This window comes from Lotus japonicus, chromosome 1 (assembly GCF_012489685.1).
Source record: "Lotus japonicus ecotype B-129 chromosome 1, LjGifu_v1.2".
Lineage (NCBI taxonomy): Eukaryota > Viridiplantae > Streptophyta > Magnoliopsida > Fabales > Fabaceae > Lotus > Lotus japonicus.
Window position 1 is genome coordinate 59,464,413 of NC_080041.1, and position 21,127 is coordinate 59,485,539.

The 21,127-nt window shown below is 38.2% G+C and overlaps 1 protein-coding gene across 1 annotated transcript; it reads right to left on the reverse strand.

Annotated features, from left to right (window-relative positions):
- Nucleotides 1-913: 913 nt before the first annotated feature.
- Nucleotides 914-20,426, reverse strand: LOC130733988 (uncharacterized). Its single transcript, XM_057586282.1, has 11 exons — nt 20,206-20,426; nt 19,538-19,739; nt 12,184-12,384; nt 11,539-11,661; nt 11,261-11,298; nt 10,199-10,328; nt 5,459-9,829; nt 4,235-4,369; nt 3,876-3,977; nt 3,657-3,799; nt 914-1,557 (listed from the first exon to the last, which is right to left on the reverse strand). Exons 2-11 carry the CDS (start codon nt 19,613-19,615, stop codon nt 1,326-1,328), a joined length of 5,553 nt encoding a protein of 1,850 aa, XP_057442265.1. The 5' UTR covers nt 19,616-19,739; nt 20,206-20,426; the 3' UTR covers nt 914-1,325.
- Nucleotides 20,427-21,127: the final 701 nt, after the last annotated feature.

The following is a 21,127-nucleotide window of genomic DNA, read 5'->3' on the forward strand; positions in this document are numbered from 1 at the left end:
CTTAGGGAATGTAAGAGCTTTGAAATTGTTTTGGGAATGAGTATTAGGCTCGAAAGGGCTAAAACAAAGGTCAAAACATGTAAGGCCGGTTTTTTAGGCCAGTAACTTATTGAGAAAGAATGTCTTATCACTTCAATGTATGCACATGAACAACAATTTCAGTCAAGTCAAGTTCTACAATGCATATAAACATGGGGACATCACACAAGAAAGAAGAAAATCATGGCAAATATATAACCATTCAAGTGTTTGGTCTAAAATCTCACAAGGTAGTCTCAATGGTAAGCATATGAATGCAATAAATAAATTCTCAATGCAAATCATGATAAAATAAAACAAAGAGACATGAAACTTAACATAAAATTGGTTATATTGCTTATAAACTCTTCGTCTCTAAAATTGATTGAAAAAGTGTGAACTATTTTATTAAAAACAAGAAAAACAAAGCAAATAAATTAAAATTGCAAACTATCCTAGCTGAGGTTCCATTACTCCTGACTAAGGTCCTCACCCCACACTTAAATCACACATTCATGGTATCATTTTTGTGACTGTTAACTACAAACTTAATAGTATGCGGACAAAAAATTCCCAAAGGAAACTGCATAAGCAGACTTGAATTTGAAATCGCAGTGTGATTCAGAATCTTTCTTTTTTTTCCACCAGAATCAATCATAACACCCATAAACTACTCACAATTTTCTTCCCATAATTGATTGTGTTTTGATTTTCATTAAGTACAACATGGCAAAATCTTACTTCTCTTATCAACATTGAACTCATTGTAGCAAATCTTAGCTTATCTAGTAATACCTCAAGATATATGAAATCAAATTTACATTAAGGCCAAAACAAACATGCACTTTGACTTAAATAACTTAACTATTAATTAAGTCGAGATACTTCTGGTGTCTACACGTTTTAATTATAAAGATATACATAGATTAAGAAACAAGTTTTCACAATTTTTTAAAATAGAAATATTCTTGTAAGATCTTGTTCCTGTACAGAAAAAAAAAATTACAACACTCAGGCTCAGGTAAAAGATGTTACAGGGATATATACTTGGATTCTAAGAGCCAAGGGCAGACACTACTTTATTTACACATTATTATCTGCTATAATGATGTAATACCATACCAACCCTTGCAAAAATTTAACTCTAGTCATAGCTGATGGTGCCCCTTATATTGCATACTCCATATATGTAATAAACAGAAGGGAAAATAGGACGGGGCCATGAATATCTTAGTGTAGTATGAATTATTGGCCTGTGCAAGGGGGTGAAAAATGCTGCTGCGAACTTAGATGAATCTGGAGGCTTCTTACTTCTTAGATCCTCGAGTGTTCTTAAGGGTCATCATGAGTTTTTGTCTCTCACCTTCTACCTCAGCAAACTGAAGACTTAGTTGAGAGTAACGGTCATGCATCTCTTTCAGTTCTGTCTCCATACCCGAATGCCTTGCCTTTAGTTCTAACATGTCCTTGATTAGGTCATTGATGTCCCTGAAGCTTCGGAACACCGCTTCTTCGTCACTGTGCTGTTTCAAGAAAGAACTGGAAGAACATAGGAGAAAAACGTTTCAAGCTTTGTGACTGAGTGTTGTCAAAGCATTTTTTCATTAGGTGCTCATGCATGTGAGCATGTAAAGAAAGTTAATTGCAACAGATATTCAGAACTTTGCATTTACCTACTAGAAAGTAAGTGCTACACTTTTGTACACTAGAAAATAGGAAATGGATTTGCCAAAGTAAATATTTTATTGTTCAGAAGAAACCCTCCAAGGCTCAGAAATTGAACTACTACATAAATGCTGAACATTACATTTACCCATATTAGAAAATAAATGCTACACTTCTGAAAAACAAATATTTAGGATCGCAATTGTCTTCAGGTAAATATTTGATAGTAGGGGATAAAGGTATTTTTCATGCCTATGGTTTTAGCTTTATTAAGTCAAATCATAGTCTACTATATATCTGCTATCGAGCTAAATAGGGATCCTAATTAGAGAAAGGTTAAATTAATATATTGGAACGGAGTTTCTTGATTTTTCTAATAGTTTGTGATAATTTAAAATTTGTAAATGAGACCCAATATCAGGGCCTACTTGAAAACTTGAATAAACTACATGGACATGATTGTTGACAGAAAACACGATTCTAACTTCTAGAGATCTCTGTTTTATTTTACTTACAAGTGAGTACCTGTAATTTAGCAATGGATACTAGACTAAAAATGCTATCGGCAAAATAGAAGCTTATCTAGATTTTAAAAGTGCAGGAACCTAATTGCATACTTCTAAATTATTAAGGATACATTTGAAAACTCGGTATCAAGGGACTTAAAGAGTAAATTAACCTCAAAGATATTCAACTTACGGGGGATATGATAATTTGCCATTGGTAGTTAGCGTTAGTGGATGTAAAAAATATTAACAGCCAGAGAGAGAAAAATATTAAAAAGTTATCCATTTAAAGTATAAGTGTTTAATGTAATCAGAAGTTTACACTTGTTACGAAATGTCATTGTTGCTCTTGAATTCGGGCTAGGCCTAACCAAAGCCGAGAGTTAGCTCATCAGACAAGGATTGTCCAACCCTTTTATAATCTCTACTTGGTCATATCTCTAGTGGATGTGCGATTTCAACACACTTCACATCCAAGATTGAACATCTGGAGTGTGGAGATTTAGGACCAGTTTTTTTATTGCACAGGAAATCTACGAGGCTAGGCAAATTGCACCAGGAAAACCGCATGACCAGGTAGTTAGCACAAGGAAATCCCCAAAACCATGCTGATTTTTTTGACAGTGGTGGCTGGCTCAATTCTGAAACTATGAGGCTTTTATACCATTTGAATTTGGGGCTAGTCCTAACTCTATCAAAAGCTAGCTCAAGAGGTGAGCACTGCCCAAGCCCATGCCTTTATAAGCTCTACTTTAGCCATATCTCTAGTCGGATGTGGGATCTCAATAGTTGAAAAGAGCCAAATAAGAAAAAGTTACACAGGATGGGGTAGTCATACAAAACAAAGGACGATTCGAATGAATGTTCGGGTAACTCCTATTGTAGAAAAGATGGCCAAGTTTAATGGTTTAGGCATGGTTGGAGAAGATTCATAGAAGAACCGATAAGGAGGGTAGATCATATGGAGGATAATTCAATAGTTAGAGGTAGAGGGAGACCAAGGAAAACTAAAGGTCAAACCATTAAGGATATAAATTTAAATGATCTGCCAATATAGATGATTCACAATATGATATTATGACATTGTTTGATCGTTAGTAGCTGGTAAATCCGTGTTCATTAATTCTCCAATAACGGATACACCATTCTTCCCTGAATTCACCATTCTCATCCTTTCTAAATCTATTCTTATTATGATTTCAATCAATTGGATTCTCTAAGCTCTAGAACCCTAACTGGCCCAACCTGCCTTAATCAAAATTTAGCTTTTGGAATAAATTGGTTCTTGACAGATCAATATTCCAAGTAATTCCTGTATGAAACTGAAGTGAAGGAGCTTTTGATTATCAAGTAATGCATCTTACCAGCCATCACATTTTAACAAAGCAAAGAAAGATGAATCTTTAGGAAAAGGTTTTCCAAATTGGCAAATGTACTTATCAGATATTACAGTTGCGAAGAGTATACCTCTGAAATTGGATGCTTGACTTTTTCTTGGCCTGCAATGCTTCAGCTAGCTCAATCTCCAAAGCAAGCACTCTTTCTAATGCATTACCGCTGACTGAGATTTTATTGAACACAGGAAACTTGTTTCCTAACTCTTGATTGGCCTGTGCAAAGTGCATAATCAATAAGAATCGAGCATAGGTACATCTCATAGTAATCAATGCAACCTGAATCATTTACCTCATGTAACTGCATCAGTTCCCTTTGCAGACCTGGAAAACATGGCTCACGGCGATGTCCATCTACTGGAGGAAGCATATTCTCATTTCTCATCCTTTCCAACTACAAAAAGAAAAAAGACAACTTTAGAGACCACATTGGCAATTGGCATCACACACAACTATAAAAGTAGCAATTCATGGAGAAAATGCAAATTTTATCTATATTCCCTAGCGCGTGATGACCGATGAGACAAGGAAAGAACTATCTTTTAGAGTAACTAGGACTGGAGGAATAAAGATAAGAGTACTTAAAACTAGTATAGATGGAAATAGGACCAATAATGACACCAAGCTTGTTTATACATTCTGAAAAATTACCTCCTCATTTAAGTGATCAATGCTAGATTTCAAACTTTCAGTTAAAGCCATGTGCTTCCTTTCCTCATTTTGTTGCAAGTCCTCTTCAGTTCCAAGAGTTTGGCATCCGTTCATAACTCTTAATGCAAGAGCATCCTATCAATAATTATGAAAATAAATCGTTAAGGTTTACCACTCAAGCTTATTGAAGGAAGGCTTACATTGGATATTGCACCAAGAGAAAGTACAGGACTTTATTTGTCGAAGTTAAAGGATTTACATAACTTGGAAGAAAATAGGAAACAAGACGATTAAGGAAAAGAAAACAAAAAGGAAATGACACTAAGTTTCAAATTTTATTACTTTGGCTTCCTCTTTTTTCTCTGCATATTCCCAGGTGAACTTTAAAGAGATGCACATTTCATTAAGTGAAAAGCTTTACGTGAATAACTTCATTAATTTTCCACAGGAATAATCTATCTCCCAAGACAAAATTATAAGACTTTTGAAAATGTCAGACTTCTATTATAAACATAAAATTATAAGATTATTAACATAGGCATTCCTGTTTTATTCTGCTACATATTATGAATGTATAATAACAATATGTTCAATTCATAATAACTTGATAAGTGGATTCTACAGACAAAATTCTTAGAAATTGGTATATTGGTACAAAAAAAAAATTAACAATAATTATCATTTTCTTATGTGCTACATATTTGTCCTAAACTATTAATGGCTACTAACTTGTCCAGAATCAGTAACTGAAAAATCGTGACAAATTGCATGAGAAGGCCTAAGATTATATTCTAGCCTAACAATTGTAATCGTGGACAGCGTATTCCAAAAGCTTTATCTCTAATATGGTATCTTTTCAACCCCCAACAATGATGACAGTCCTAATTCAAACTTCCATAACATGATAAAGGATCGTGGAAATATGTTTGTAGTTTTGTACCACCAGTAAGTGGACAAAAACAGTAGAGCAAGAATTACAGAAAGACTGAGAATGTTTCATGCAGTAAAATATGTAGTCCTTTGCCAATTAACATATTTTGCAGGGCAATGAGATATAACAGCTAGTACACTAATTTGAGAGAAATTTGGAAAAAAAAAAAATCAGTAATCAAAATAACTTTCTTTGATATTGTATCAATATATCATCCTAGAAATAAGGTAATTTATTCTTTTACGAAGTGTGGATAAAGACATTTTATAATAATAAATAGATAGGTTAGTTACCTCCACTTGCATATTGATGAGTGAATTTTCACTCTCCTTTTCATGACTGCAAGCTTCATGAGATTGAGAATTCAATGACGAAGATAATATATCATTGTCCTCATTCAAAATATTCCCATTACATTTCAACGTCTCAATCGATTTCTGCACCAGGGTAAGCTCTACTTCGATTTTGGACTTCTCCTCATTGCATTTTAAAAGAGAAGCTTCAAGCTCTTGCTTTTCTTGTTTACAGCATTCAAGGGATATCACTGAGCACTCTTTTTCAGCCTTTAACAGGTCATAAGCATTTAACAGATTACGTTTGTCAGAAATTACAGCCTGTAACTCAGCCTCCAACTCCAAGATCTTAGTTCCCAGCTCGTCATTAATTTTTATTAGAGAAGCTTCAGACATTTTTCTATTCTCTATTTCATCACTCGCACCTTGTAGTTTCCACAGCATTTCCTCACTATGCTTTTTTGACAAAGATAGTTGCTGTTTAAGTTCTTGCAACTTTGTTTCATATTGTTCCTTGATGAATGCAATTCTCAAGGACTCCTGCATAGCAACCGGTGGTCCTTCCTGTCCTCTTTTGTCACGGGCACTAAGACACTCAGCTTCAGCCTTGTCTTTCAGTTCCTTCAAATGAATAGACAAATTCTTGAACTCCTCTGTCTTAAAAACCTGTTCAGAAAGCCTCTTGCTAAGCTCATTACATTGGTTCTGCAGCTTTATTAACTCATTATCTGATTGTTTTAGTTTAGTAATTGTACTTTCCAGTTCATCCAATTTGGCCAGGAGAACTATACATTTGAGTTCAGCTTCTTCCTTGGACAAAAAGAGTTGTTCACCCTCTCTATGACAACTTGCCAGCAATTGCTCCAGCCTTGCAACCTCAAGGACACACTCGCTTTCACGTACATTAAGAGTATCGCTGACATTCTCTGTCCTACTCTTCTCCTTAAGCTCTGTTATTATTGAATTATTTTGATCAAATAGTGATCTACTCTGAGCAGCAAAGACCTCTAACTCAGATTTTAGGAAGTCAAGACTCGTCAACAATGTTGTATTCTCTTCAATGTAAGTCAATTCTCTACAAAGACACTCATTCAGTTCAGATTCTACATCAAGATTCTTCTGGTGAATCACATCCAGTTGCCTGCAAGTGGAATAGAGTTTTCCAGTAAGCTCCTCTATATGACCCTCAAACTGAGCTCTGGTAAACATCACAACAACATCAGTAGCTATTGAAAATTCATGCATTTCAGATAAGTCGGTCTCCAGACAACTAATAGAAGAAGATTCCTTTAAAGCATCACTAAGACATTTCTCAGATTTCTGCAGAAGATCTAAGATTCTTGATTTCTCAAATTCCAAGTTTGATACCTGTTTCTTGAGATGAGCCAGTTCTTGTTTGTTCATATCAGAATCCTGCAGCTGGCTTTGCTTCTCATTCAACTCTTTGGTAAGATCTGTAACTGTATTCTCCAATTTTTCTCTGAAGATTTTTTCAGCATGCAAATCATTGTGCAGAGAATTCATGTTCTTTTGCAAAAAATTAAGCTCAGATGAAGTCTTGGCACATTCTTCTGTTTTGTCCTGTAAAGACAACTCCAGAGCTTTCTTTTCCTCTGTAATTGCTGTTAAGGTCAATTTACACATCTCGAGGTCACTAAATGAAGTACCTAGGTTAACAATTTCTTCAGCAAGGTCCTGATTTCTGGAATTAAGTTGTCGTAACTCGGCTTCCAAATTATCAAGACCAGACAAAAATTCATTGTGATGCTGAGAGTATATTGCTTCAGCTTTAGAACCAGCATTGACCCTGTCAACAATAACCTCGAAATCTGACTGAAGTTTCTGCAATAGGGCACCAGACACACTTATGTTACTTTGCATCTCTCGTAAATCATGCTCAGACTTCTGTTTCATGACTACAAGATCTGATTCTGCTGTATTTAAAGATACTTGAGCCATATGCTTTTCATTCTCTAAAATATTCTTCTCTTCAACGAGTAGCAGGATCCTATCAAATGCGCTATGATGCAGCTCTTCTAGTCCCAATAGGAGACCTTCTAGGTCTTTGTAATCTGAATCAAAACAAGCAGATCTATTACAGAGAGAAAGTTCATTGTATTTATCCGCATGTGATACCATCAATTTCTGCAACTTATCAGACAAAAAGTTGACATTGTTCTGCAGATTATCCTTCACAGAAGCCATCTCTTTAGATTCAGCTCCGACAGTTTTTAGCTCTTCCTGCAGAATAGCTATTTTATCAAGAAGATTATTATTTTCTAGGCTCTCTTTTTTCAATAAACTCTGCAACTCCGAGTTTTCTGCACTGCATGCCACATATTTGTCCTCACAGCTTCTATACTCTGTCAGTTGAATTTCCAACTCACTAATTTTCTGAGAAAGAAGTTTGTTTTCACGAGCAAGATCATTTAAATTTGCCTCTAAAATTTGGTTCTGGCAAGCAGTAGCATTGCTCTTTGCTGTGCAAATCTCCTTGTACTCATTTAATGAGAGGATATCGTTTGTAGCATTCTGCAACCTCAGCACCAGTAACTCATTGGATTCATTTGTAAGCTCCAGCTTCTGAGAGAGTTGAACAATTTCCTCTTTCATGAGTTGAATGTCAAGACTTGCTTGAAGCAATGTTTCTTGCAGAGCCTTCGAAAACACATCGGAGCATATATTTACATAATGCACCTGGAAGATTTCTTCTTCAACCTGTTTGTATAACCCCTCTTGCAACTGAAGCGATCTTTTCAAATCGTTTAGCAAAATGTCTTCACCTAAATGTTGTCTATGTAAGGAAGAACTGTGATTTTGACATAGCAATCGATTGGAAGTATGATCTTCGGAATTTCGAGGATATTTTGCTGGTTCTGGGCAGGCATCAGCATTTGGAAGTGAAGAATCAGAGAATGTCTGCTTCATGAGATTCTCATTTGTCTCATGCATAGAAAGAACCTGACAAGAAAGAAGCTCGAGATCTTTTTGCAATTGGCCAACAGCAATAGAATAGTTCAATCTAGCCCTTTTAAGGGCTGCTTCTGCAGAAATAGCCCTTCTTTCAAACTCACTGTTGAGAGATTCCAAAATACGCTTGTCTTCAGAAAATTTCATGATCTGCTCATTCATATTTTGGTGCATTCTCTCCATCTCAGTTTTACCAGCCGAAATCGTGTAAATGCAAGTAGAATGTTCGTTCCTAAGGTTCTGCAACTCAGCCATCATCTGCCTCTGATTCTGCTCAAGCTCCTGAATAAGAGCCTCATAATAGCACTCCATCTGGTCCATTTTCTGCACAAGGCTTTCCCTTTCGGTTTTGGACTCATCTAGCTCTCTCAGAAGTTCAAAACATTTCTCTTTCATAGCAAGTGTAGGATCTACAGAATCAAACTCCTGAGACACAAGGCCAGGAACAGTAAGATAACGAGTCATGCTTTCAGGTTGAAATATACCAGCAACAGACCCAATATCTGATAAAAATTGGTCACTTTTATGTAAATCCAATTTCTTGTTCTCTCTTCCAATGGCAGCTTTGGTCCCTGAAAATGGCTCACCAAATTCTTGTTTGAGATCGTGCAAAATCTGAACCAGTCCTTCTAACTCCAAATTAAGGAACCTAAAATCGCTTTCAGGAGATCCCATATATGCCTTCTGAATATCTCTTAACTTATCTTCCATGAGAAAAAGCCCCTTAAGCCATTTAAGTTGTAAATTATGGAATGATTTATCCTGATCTGTCTCAGTATCTTTAAGAGAAAATGCAAGGCTTGTCTTAGAACTTTTAATCTGCTCAAATTCATCTTTGAACTTTGAACACTCTGATTTTAGTGCAGCAACCTCTTCTGCTAGCTCTTCACTAGATGAAATCTCAGCAGTAAGTTGCTCAGAAAACTTGTTTGATGCAACACCTATTTCATCAGCATAATTTTGTAAACAGCTCACCTTCAGTTTTAGATCAAGAATAGATGACTCCACTGCTTCTAAATTTCCCTTTAGACTGCTACTGCTACTATCTACAGAAGTAGCAGCCAAATTATTGGCAGCTGAATAGTCTATGCTCCAACCATGAACCCAATCACTGCCCTGTGATGGAAACTGATTATCAGCAGCATCTCCTTTCCCTGGCTGAGGACTTTCACCAAGGGATTGTATACCTAAATCACCAGAGATGGTGCTTTTAAGGCTGTCCACTTCATGTGTACTGGAAACATCATGCTTCTCAGTATAAATGCTTTCAGAAGTAGTAGAAGAGCCATCAAATCCAGCAGCTGACTCGGCATACTCTTCATTTGCGCCTGGCTCTCCTTCAAGAGAAGAAATACGGGGAGGATCTTTAGATTCTCTTCTCAATTTCACTCTTGGGTTGACCTATTTTCATTGAAAAATGAAGGGGAATCCGTCAAGAAAATGAAAGTAGAAAAAGCTTAATGTTGAAGTAAACTAAGCCAACAAATATGATTCTTCATATGGATACTAGATAGTGCATCTGTTTTTTTTTTAATATCATATTTCACCACCATTGACATAAAATTGCTAAGGAATTTTTTTTAAGACTTAAACAGGAAAAATGTTTTCTATCTGTAATTTTATTTGTAAAGTATGCATTAGGCCCTGGGTCGAGCATCAAATTATTTGTTTGTTTTCTTCCAATCAATGGGTGACATGAACTAACAAAATCAATGAAAGTAGGAAAATCAACATACGTGCAAAACTTTAGCAAAGAACACGAAGGTAAACCTTATTTATATGATTATTGACATTCTGGTCAGGAGAAGACTCTTTGCTATCAGCATATTCATCATGAATTCCTTGGTCAGAGGTTGTCTGTAGTCCCCTCTCTCTGAGTTCCCTCTGCTGTTCGAATTCTCTGAAAGTAAGAAACGATTATAAATAACATTAACTAAGTATATTTATTAGAAATTTGGAGGCCTATACTCAACCACAAAAGCTAGCTCAAGAGTTAAGGTTTGCACAACCATATATAAAGGCTATCTATGCTCTATCTCTAGCCAATGTGGGACTTCTAACACACCCCCTCACGTCCAGGACTGAACAACCTGGAACGTGGGATCAACAACAACGGGTGCCCCATATACGGGAGGTCTCCACAACAAACAACAAATGGATCTAGGATAGGCTCTGATACCATATTAGAAATTGGGAGGCCTATACTCAACCACAAAAGCTAGCTCAAGAGTTGAGGTTTGCACTACCCTTATAAAGGCTATCTATGCTCTATCTCTAGTCAATGTGGGACTTCTAACACACCCCCTCACGTCCAGGACTGAACAACCTGGAACGTGGGATCAACAACAACGGGTGGCCCAATAATGGGAGGTCTCCACAACAAACAACAACTGGATCTAGATAGGCTCTGATACCATATTAGAAATTGGGAGGCCTATACTCAACCACAAAAGCTAGCTCTCCACAAGTGTTTATAAGGTTTGCACAACCATATATAAAGGCTATCTATGCTCTATCTCTAGCCAATGTGGGACTTCTAACACACCCCCTCACGTCCAGGACTGAACAACCTGGAACGTGGGATCAACAACAACGGGTGCCCCATATACGGGAGGTCTCCACAACAAACAACAAATGGATCTAGGATAGGCTCTGATACCATATTAGAAATTGGGAGGCCTATACTCAACCACAAAAGCTAGCTCAAGAGTTGAGGTTTGCACTACCCTTATAAAGGCTATCTATGCTCTATCTCTAGTCAATGTGGGACTTCTAACAATATTGTTTTCAGCTAAAGCACATCCTTAAATTTCATAACTCATGATATGGTACCTGAAACCAGTTTTGGAAGTGAGAAGCTGCACAGTGACCTGGCTTCAAACAAGAAGAGAAACAAAACATTAAATGTAATCCAGTGATATCCCTAGCAACTGATGAACTCTGGAGTCTCAACAATTGTGTAGAGTGATATATCATTGCCAAGTAAATAGAAATGCACAAACTATTAGATTTTAAGCAGTACAACCAATCAACCATGGAAGTGCACAAGCAATAAACTAATAAACACAAGAAAATCACATCAGATAAATATGAAGTTTAGAGATCCTCACATGTAGTGTGATTCCAGGCTCACTTCCGTTAAGAGGCAAAGCAACAGCTGTAGGCTTCAAGGCATCAACAAAATCAGCCAGATTTATGTTGGCCTCGCCAAGGATGCTAGATCTTGAAGAACCCTGAAGTGGTTAGGCCAAAAATAAAGTTAGCAAAGTTCTAACTTTCTAACAAGACTAATGGCCACAAGAATCTCTCTTATATGAAAACACAAACATTCAGATAATGTTAGATGTTACTCATAGTGGCAAGAAACAACAAAGAGGATAGCTGTCTGTAAAAATAATGAAACTCAAATGTTACAAATACTGTTAAGTTGTTATGTTCTTTACATGAGACTTAGTACCGATTAGATTAAGATTTTATTCCTCACATTCAAAATCTAATTGTTTTGGTTAAAACTTACTAAAAAACAATTCAAAAGTATCTCTGATGATTGTCTGTCACAGAATACAATCAAGACCTCAGTGCACAGATTATGTAATTAAAAAATATGAGTGACATAATGGATGTATTTGCAATAAGTTGTAAGCAATGTGATTTTAGTTTTTTCTAAGTCGGTTTCTGCCTTTTCACAAGTGAAACTTTTATAATGCTATGCAGATTAGAATATAATACACATTAAAAATCAGAAAGAACGTTACCATCCCCACAACAAGTTTGTAAAGCTTCTCCTCATATTGTCGTGTTTTAACGTCTTGGAGGAGTCTTGTGGTTTCATAGATTGGATCCGCCCACTTGCAGGTTCCATTTCTCACATTAGCTTTGGTAGTCTTTGATGTAGCCTTCCCAGTGTCAGCAGGGATGAAAGAGATAAACAGTTTATCCCATCCAGATTGTGGAATCTAGACCATGCAGAACAAAACTTATTGTCAGAAATGCATAGAGAAATAGATTTCGAACTATGAAATTAACAGCAATAAAAATAATTAAGTCAAAGCAAAGCTTTTCATTGATATTTGGCGTTTAACGTTTGCTGTTATTAGAATTTGGGAGGCCTAACTCTACCCGAAAAGCTTACAAGCTATGCATATGATATGACATATATGCTCCAGCTTGAGGGGGAGTGTTAGATATCTTGTAAATAAGATGTCTAACAGCTGTCAACTTGTTTGATTTAATATAGACTCCTTCCAAAATTTCAAATAATCATGGTGACTTCTTAAATAAAAAATTCTCCAAGCTATCAGCTGAATTGGGTTTGGGAAGGTAAGTTTTGACCATATTTTGGACCATGTAACTTTTACCAAAAACAGAACCTGAAGTAGTTACAATCATCACGATCCAGTTCCATTCTTACAAAGGTTATTGGTTCTACTGATTCACAGCAACTATGGGGAAGTTACACACTCATTTCAATTCTCAGATCAATGACAAAGCTATTCAGCTAAGAACTGAGCTTCACAACCAATAAGAAAGACAATTGTAGCATTTCAGAGTATTTACTGAGTTAAAGCAATGGTGGATTCTCTCACCAGGATTGGTTTCATTTAGAGACCAAATTGACATCATGCTCTGTTGACTCCCTCTTGAATGAGTCTTTGGTCAATTTAATTAGTGGCAAAACTAAGCTCTTCCAAGTTGAAGAATTTGAGGTATTGATGCTAGCTCATGAGTCTCGAATTGAAAGGAATAAGCAAGAATTACTTGGTGAGAGTGCCTCAGTTAATCTAGTTCAACCGCAGAATTCTTCTCAGCCTCAAGCGCATGTTATTATATGCCTTATGCCACAACCCGGTTTTACATTCTAGAACCAAGGACATGAATCTTGATACGTCCTTTGTCAGAGATCAGAAAATGTACTAGCCAAATCCTAGGTGTAACTCATATTCCAGCCCATGAGCAAGTGCCTGATATTCTCACCAAAGCTCTCTCCAAGTAAATTTTCTCGAATACCAGAACTAAACTCAAAGTGATTTCCTTGCCACCACCATCCTAAGTTTAAGGAAGGATTGTTATGGATATGTATTCCGTAGGCTTGTTATAGTTTTACTCGCTGATGTTAGTTTCTGTTAATAACTGTTTATGTTTACTTGCAGTCAGTTAGATCATGTTCCAAATTGGCTTGGATGGTGAAAATCTCAAATATAATTTTCTCACTTTTAGTTTCATAATAATTAGCCAAAACTCAAAAGCAAAAACACCATGTGAAGAGAAGATAGGGTTAGATTGGAGAGAGAGCTCGGATGTCTCCATTGAAGGATGGAAAGAAGATGGAAAAATAGATAGGGAGAGAAATTGGCTGAAACTGGCCATTTAAAGGTAGTCACTACTTGCCTAGATATATGTTTGCCATGAACAGATTAACAGGATGGAGAGTGAAAATGATAGAAACCCAAATCCTATGATGGGCCTTGGCGGGCCCAAGGCTTGGAAAGTCTACACGAGGAGGAAGGGAAAAGATGCTGCATAATGCTGAGCTGTAGTTAGTTAGTATAAAGGAATATTGGAATGTTTTGAGAGGACTCATGATTGTTATCTTTCTGTTAGAGGAGAGAGAGTAAGATCTCTTTTGGGGAGAGAGCCATTAGTGCTCCTCTTTGGGATTGTTAGAGTTTTCTAGCAATATTTCTATCTTTCATTCTGTAATCGTTTTCTGTCATCAATACAATCATTTCCAGCACCATTTCATCTTATTATTCTTGCAATCCATTCTGTTACCTCATCAATTGGTCCGACCTGCCGGATCATCCCATTCCACGAGAACCAGTGTTGGTAGATGCCACCGAAGATGACTGATCGTATGGAAGCTCTGGAAAACCAAATGGGTACGGTGACCACGACGCTTCAAGAACTTGTTCTTCAACTGCAACAACAGAGTCTGTTGCTGGCTGAACTGAGCAAGCAGATGTGAAAGAGAGTGGTTCACGAGGGTGAAGCATCATCTGGGGATTCCAGTCCCGGAGAATCACGCCTCGCCGGGAAGAAGGTGAAGCTGCCAGTGTTTGAAGGAGATGATCCAGTTGCTTGGATCACTCGAGCTGAGATTTATTTTGATGTACAGGGCACACCTGATGAGTTGAAGGTGAAACTGGCTCGCTTGAGCATGGAAGGATCGACGATCCATTGGTTCAATCTGTTGATGGAGACGGAAGACGAGCTATCCTGGGAAAAACTGAAACGAGCTTTGATCGCGCGTTATGGAGGCCGGCGCTTGGAGAATCCCTTTGAGGAACTATCGACGCTGAGGCAGAACGGTAGCGTTGAGGAGTTTGTGGAGGCTTTCGAGCTGTTATCCTCACAAGTGGGGAGGTTACCAGAGGATCAATACCTGGGCTATTTTATGAGTGGACTCAAGCCACCGATTCGACGACGGGTGCGAACACTGAATCCGAGTACTCGTATGGAGATGATGCGGATCGCGAAGGATGTGGAGGAAGAGTTGAGGGAAGAAGAAGAAGATGATGGTAAACGGGTTGTTAGGAAAAACGGGTTGGAGCGATCGGGTCAAATGAATTGGGCCGGCCCAACCGCAAATAGAAGCGGGTTTTCAAGTAGAGACACAACCCGATTCGTGAAATCAAGTGGGTCAAGTCCGAATCGATCTTCTAGCTTGTATGGGTCGAACGCGCAACCAGCTTCGTCGTTGTCGTCGACGGCGAGGAAAACTGACGGCGACCATCGCACCGGCAACTCTGATCGGTGGAGAGGGGTCAGAAGCTTTCAAGCGGATGAGATAGAGAATCGGAGAGCGAAGGGACTATGCTTTAAGTGTGGGGGAAAATATCATCCCACGCTGCACAAGTGTCCTGAGCGAGCACTGCGAGTATTGATTCTGGGTGAAGGAGAAACCATGGGTGAGGATGGTGAGATAGTGATGCTGGAAGGAGAACCTGAAGAGAGTGAAGAAGAAGAACCAGTGGAATGCAAGCTCACGGGTGTTCTGGGTTGTATGGGGGAGTACCAAACCATGAAACTCGCAGCGCAAGTTGATGGTGTGGCTTTACTTATCTTAATTGACTGTGGGGCGAGTCACAATTTTATTTCCCCCAAGATTACCAAGCCTCTGGGACTAGAGATTACCCCTATCTCCTCAAGGGGAATCAAGTTGGGGGATGGCCATAGGGTGACTACTACAGGATTTTGTAGAGGAATTAAGGCTCAGTTAGGGAAGATTGAGATAGTCATTGATGCCTTGGTCTTAGACTTAGGGGGTTTGGACTTGGTGTTGGGAATTTCCTGGCTCAGTACACTAGGAAAAGTGGTGATGGATTGGAAACTTCTGACAATGCAATTTGTCCATGGGGAAGAGATGGTGACCCTGCAAGGAATGAAGGGAAATGATAGCAACCAAAGTAACCTTCACTCCTTCCTAAAGGATACTCAAGGCAGAGAGAATTTGGAGGGGTGGTGGCCTCAATTACAATCAGCAGAAATCACCAGGAAAGTGGCTGATATACCACTGCAACTCAGGGCAGTAATTGAAGAGTTCCCAGAAGTTTTCAGGAAGAAGATTCAATTACCTCCTGAAAGAAGCAAGGTCCACCAAATTACTCTGAGTCCAGAACGTGGTCCAATCAATGTGAGGCCATATAGATACCCACATCATCAGAAAGAGGAGATAGAAAAACAAGTGGCAGAGCTAATGGAAGCAGGGGTCATCAGGCCTAGTATGAGCGCATTTTCCAGCCCTGTCATCTTGGTGAAGAAAAAAGACAATACTTGGAGGATGTGTGTGGACTACAGAGCATTGAACAAAGCTACGGTACCAGATAAGTATCCAATCCCTATAGTAGATGAATTATTAGATGAGTTAAATGGTGCAAGCATGTTCTCAAAACTGGATTTAAAATCAGGCTATCATCAGATTAGGGTACATGAAGATGACATTCCTAAAACTGCTTTTAGAACTCACAATGGTCATTATGAGTATTTGGTCATGCCATTTGGCTTAATGAATGCTCCAGCTACTTTTCAAGCTATCATGAATGACATTTTCAGACCTTACCTTAGAAAGTTTGTGTTAGTTTTCTTTGATGACATTTTGATTTATAGTAGAAATTTGTTAGAACACAAGGAGCATTTGCATCTAGTCTTAACTGTGCTGTTGGGAAATTGTTTTGTAGCCAATCAAGCCAAATGCAAATTTGGCTGTGCACAGATAGACTATCTTGGGCACATTATCTCAGGGAAGGGAGTAGCAGTGGATCCTGAGAAGGTCCAATGCATTATAGATTGGCCTGAGCCTAAAAATGTCAAAGGGGTGAGAGGTTTTTTGGGTCTCACTGGATACTACAGAAAATTCATTAAGGACTATGGAAAAATTGCAAAACCTCTAACTGAGCTCACCAAGAAAGACAATTTTTCTTGGAATCCAGAAGCACTAAAAGCTTTCCAACAGCTCAAGCAGGTTATGACAAGTTCCCCAGTCTTGGCTCTGCCCAATTTTGCCAAGCCTTTTGAAGTAGAGTGTGATGCAGCAGGGAGAGGGATAGGGGCTGTGTTAATGCAGCAGAGGCAACCAATTGCTTTTTTCAGCAAAGCTCTATCTAATGGCAACCTTGCAAAGTCTGTTTATGAAAAAGAACTTATGGCCCTGGTTTTATGCATCCAGCATTGGAGGTATTACTTGTTAGGAAGAGCATTCACTGTCTACACTGACCACAAGAGCTTGAAACACTTCCTCCAACAGAAAGTCTCTTCCCCAGACCAGCAATGTTGGTTAGCCAAGCTCTTAGGCTATCAATTTGAGGTAAAGTATAAGCCAGGGCTGGAGAATAAGGCTGCAGATGCCTTGTCCAGGTGCTATGATGAGGGTGAATTCCACACTCTGGTGTCTTTTCCTTTGTGGAAAGATAGGAAGAAAATTCTGGAGGAGATTGCTAGTGATCCCTACATTCAGAACCTCACTCAGGAAGTCTTGAAATCTCCACAATCTAAGCCAGGGTTTACTGTCCAACAGGGAATTCTATTATACCAAGACAGATTGGTTTTAGCACCTACATCCCCATCAATTCCTTGGCTGTTACAGGAATTCCATGCTTCTCTTTCAGGGGGACACTCGGGGTTTTTGAGGACCTATAGGAGGTTAGCTGACTCGTTATATTGGCCAGGAATGCAGAAAAGGGTTAGGGATTTTGTCAGGGAATGTGATGTGTGCCAACGACAAAAATACAGTGCAGTGTCACCAGGGGGTTTGCTACAGCCTCTACCTATTCCCAATGCGGTGTGGGAAGACTTATCTTTAGATTTCATCACTGGTTTACCAAAATCAAAAGGGTATGAAGCTGTCTTAGTGGTAGTAGACAGGTTATCTAAATACAGCCATTTTATTCTGTTGAAACATCCTTATTCTGCAAAATCCATTGCTGAGGTTTTTGCCAAAGAGATTGTAAGGCTACATGGGATTCCTAATTCAGTTATCAGTGACAGAGACCCTATATTTGTGAGTCATTTCTGGTCGGAGTTGTTCAAACTGCAGGGGACTAGATTGAAGATGAGTTCTTCTTATCATCCAGAAACTGATGGCCAAACAGAAGTCATTAATAGGTGTCTTGAGAGCTATTTGAGATGCTTTGCTTCTGATCATCCCAAAACCCGGTCCCATTGGGTTCCTTGGGCTGAATTCTGGTACAACACCACTTTCCACAGTTCCATTGGACAAACACCTTTTGAGGTAGTATAAGGTAGGAAGGTCCCTCCTGTGGTTAAGTTCCTCACCAATGAAACCAAAGTGGCTGCTGTTGCTGTAGAGTTGAGTGAGAGGGATGAAGCACTAAGGCAGCTCAGGGCACATTTGAAGAGAGCTCAGGAACAAATGGCTAGCTATGCAAATAAGAAGAGAAGGGATTTGAGTTTCATGGTAGGAGAATGGGTATTTCTCAAGCTCAGGCCCCATAGACAACACTCTGTGATTAAGAGAATTAATCAAAAGCTTGCTGCCAGGTTCTATGGTCCTTTTCAGATAGAAGCCAAAGTAGGTGCTGTGGCATATAGACTGAAGCTCCCAGCAGAGTCAAAGATCCATCCAATTTTCATGTGTCAGTGCTTAAAAAAGCCATTGGTGACTATCAAGTCCAAGGGGAACTACCTACAGATCTGGGCATAGAAGAATCTGATGATGTATACCCTGAATCAATCCTTGGGATCAGGACTGTTAGGCATGGGGACAGAGAGGTTCAGCAAAGCTTGATCAAATGGAAGCACAAATCTGTAGAAGAAGTCACTTGGGAAGATAATGAGACTCTTGCAGGCCAATTCCCTGAGTTCTGCCTTGAGGACAAGGCTGTTCTTAAGGGGGAAGGAATTGATAGAAACCCAAATCCTATGATGGGCCTTGGCGGGCCCAAGGCTTGGAAAGTCTACACGAGGAGGAAGGGAAAAGATGCTGCATAATGCTGAGCTGTAGTTAGTTAGTATAAAGGAATATTGGAATGTTTTGAGAGGACTCATGATTGTTATCTTTCTGTTAGAGGAGAGAGAGTAAGATCTCTTTTGGGGAGAGAGCCATTAGTGCTCCTCTTTGGGATTGTTAGAGTTTTCTAGCAATATTTCTATCTTTCATTCTGTAATCGTTTTCTGTCATCAATACAATCATTTCCAGCACCATTTCATCTTATTATTCTTGCAATCCATTCTGTTACCTCATCAGAAAATTAGAACAAAAGAAAGATTAATTTACAAATTGGTTGGAACATAAGACTGACAAAGCAACAAGATATTAGTATATTTGAATTAGATTTAACTAAGATGATAGAATCATAAGCCAAAATAAGCAGTTACTACCACTCACTCAAAAACATTAATACCAGACAGAAATTGGGATGACAGAAGATAGTGCCAATCATCACACAGACATACTAACATGATGTCAACCGAACACTTAATAAATTTGGAAACCGCAAGTTTAGATGCCAATGTTGATCAGTTGCATAATGCACTCTAATCATGTTTGAGTAACATATTGAAGTTCTCTAGCTCAAATAACAAGTTACAGGGATTACATTATCCCCCCTTCCCACAATCAAAAAACAAAATTTGTGCAGATGGGAAACTCACATGTGTAGCATGAAATTGCAGCCGGAAAACCACCTTCACTTTTGTCTTCTCGATCTTCCACTTGGTGATCCTCGACATTATTCAGAATATTAATGTTCCCTAACATGCATCACTGCCTAACTTGAAGGCTCATTCTACTTCCATTCCCAGCTCCCAACCCAATTAAGATAGCCAAGAATGAAACAACAGTAAATGCAGTAACCTGAATGCAAAAGAAGCATAAGAATCCATGTTCACACGTGTCGTTTCTTAGCCATAAACTTAAGTGATTATACTCCCATAACTTTATGCTCAATTAATCAAACTTCAAAGCAACTAAGCTATTTTAAAAAACCCTCAAAAACCAATTTGGACCCACTGATCCAGAATTACAGATAAAGAAGCTAATTGAGATGTTTAAATAATGGAATGAAAATGCTAGATCTTGAAGATAAAGCATCAGACAATGCGTTTGGTTCCTGAGAAAGTTTTTCTAATAATAATCAACAGAAGAGTAATCTGAGTCAAACCCAATTCTCAAACTGAATTGAAACACTTCTACTTCTACTTCTAAACTCGCATAGCTAAACATTTTTCACAAAATGGTAAACAAAATCCAACATTTCAGCTCCATTTTCAGAGCAGAACCAGATTCAAGAAAAAATTCACAAAAAAAATCCATTGCGTACCTTGGTGGAAGATGAAAAGTGGAAAATGTACCGGGAAAATCAGCAGATCGAGCTGAAAGATTTCGAATTTGAGAAGAGGTGGAAGTGGGTGGGAGAGAGAAAAAGGAGAAGGACCCAGAAAGATGCTGATTTTGGAAAATGGCACTACTGTAAAACTGAACCCAAAAAATAGTGAAAAACTCAGAACCCAAGGACTGACAAAAGGGAAGTGTGAAAGAGAATCCTAAATGCTTACACAAAGCTAGTAGTAAAATGATGTAGCTAATTTAGCACTATTTTTTATTTCATTTTTGTATTTTCCCCTTTGGTAGAGTGTAGATATTATTGGACATGGAATTCAAACCAACACATGCCAAGGGAGAGTTACCAATTACCATGGGAACAAAACAATCATCTAATGCCACTAAAAGACAGACACCTAAGATTTGTCAAATTTACCAAATGAAAATTATAGTTTACACCCTCCGATCATAATTATAAGCACTAATCGTTTGTTTAATAGCCACCTATTGTGCTAGCATTTTTCCACTCACAAAAATTAAACCATTTGCTTAAGAAATGAAATGTTAAATACCGGCTATTGTGAGATTAATGGTTTGTCTCATAGTCAGCTCATTCAGCAATATAAGGTTGTTTTCCATTCACAAAGTTGAAGTACTTGATTAATTTACCAATTGTTTGCTGAATTAGTATGTCAAACTTAAAATAATGTAATTTTATAATAATAAAATACACAAAGAATTAAACATGTAGTGTGGGGGCATTGGAGAGAGCATAGGCACAGATCTAGGACCGCTTAAGAAGCAAGAAAGATTCAATCTTTGAAGGCAAGAATCAAGATTGAACTTACCATAGTGCCAAGTGAGAGACAGATTGAAGTTTTATGTGGGGTTTGTGGTTTGTTTGTTAAGATTTCAAAGAG

Coding starts and splice junctions, on each gene's coding strand:
- LOC130733988 (XM_057586282.1), bottom strand. CDS start 19,615: ATGTCGAGGATCACCAAGTGGAAGATCGAGAAGACAAAAGTGAAGGTG. Junction 11,299..11,538: donor AGCCTGGAATCACACTACAT/GTGAGGATCTCT, acceptor GTTTGAAGCCAG/GTCACTGTGCAGCTTCTCAC. Junction 9,830..10,198: donor TCAATAATCATATAAATAAG/GTTTACCTTCGT, acceptor CAATGAAAATAG/GTCAACCCAAGAGTGAAATT.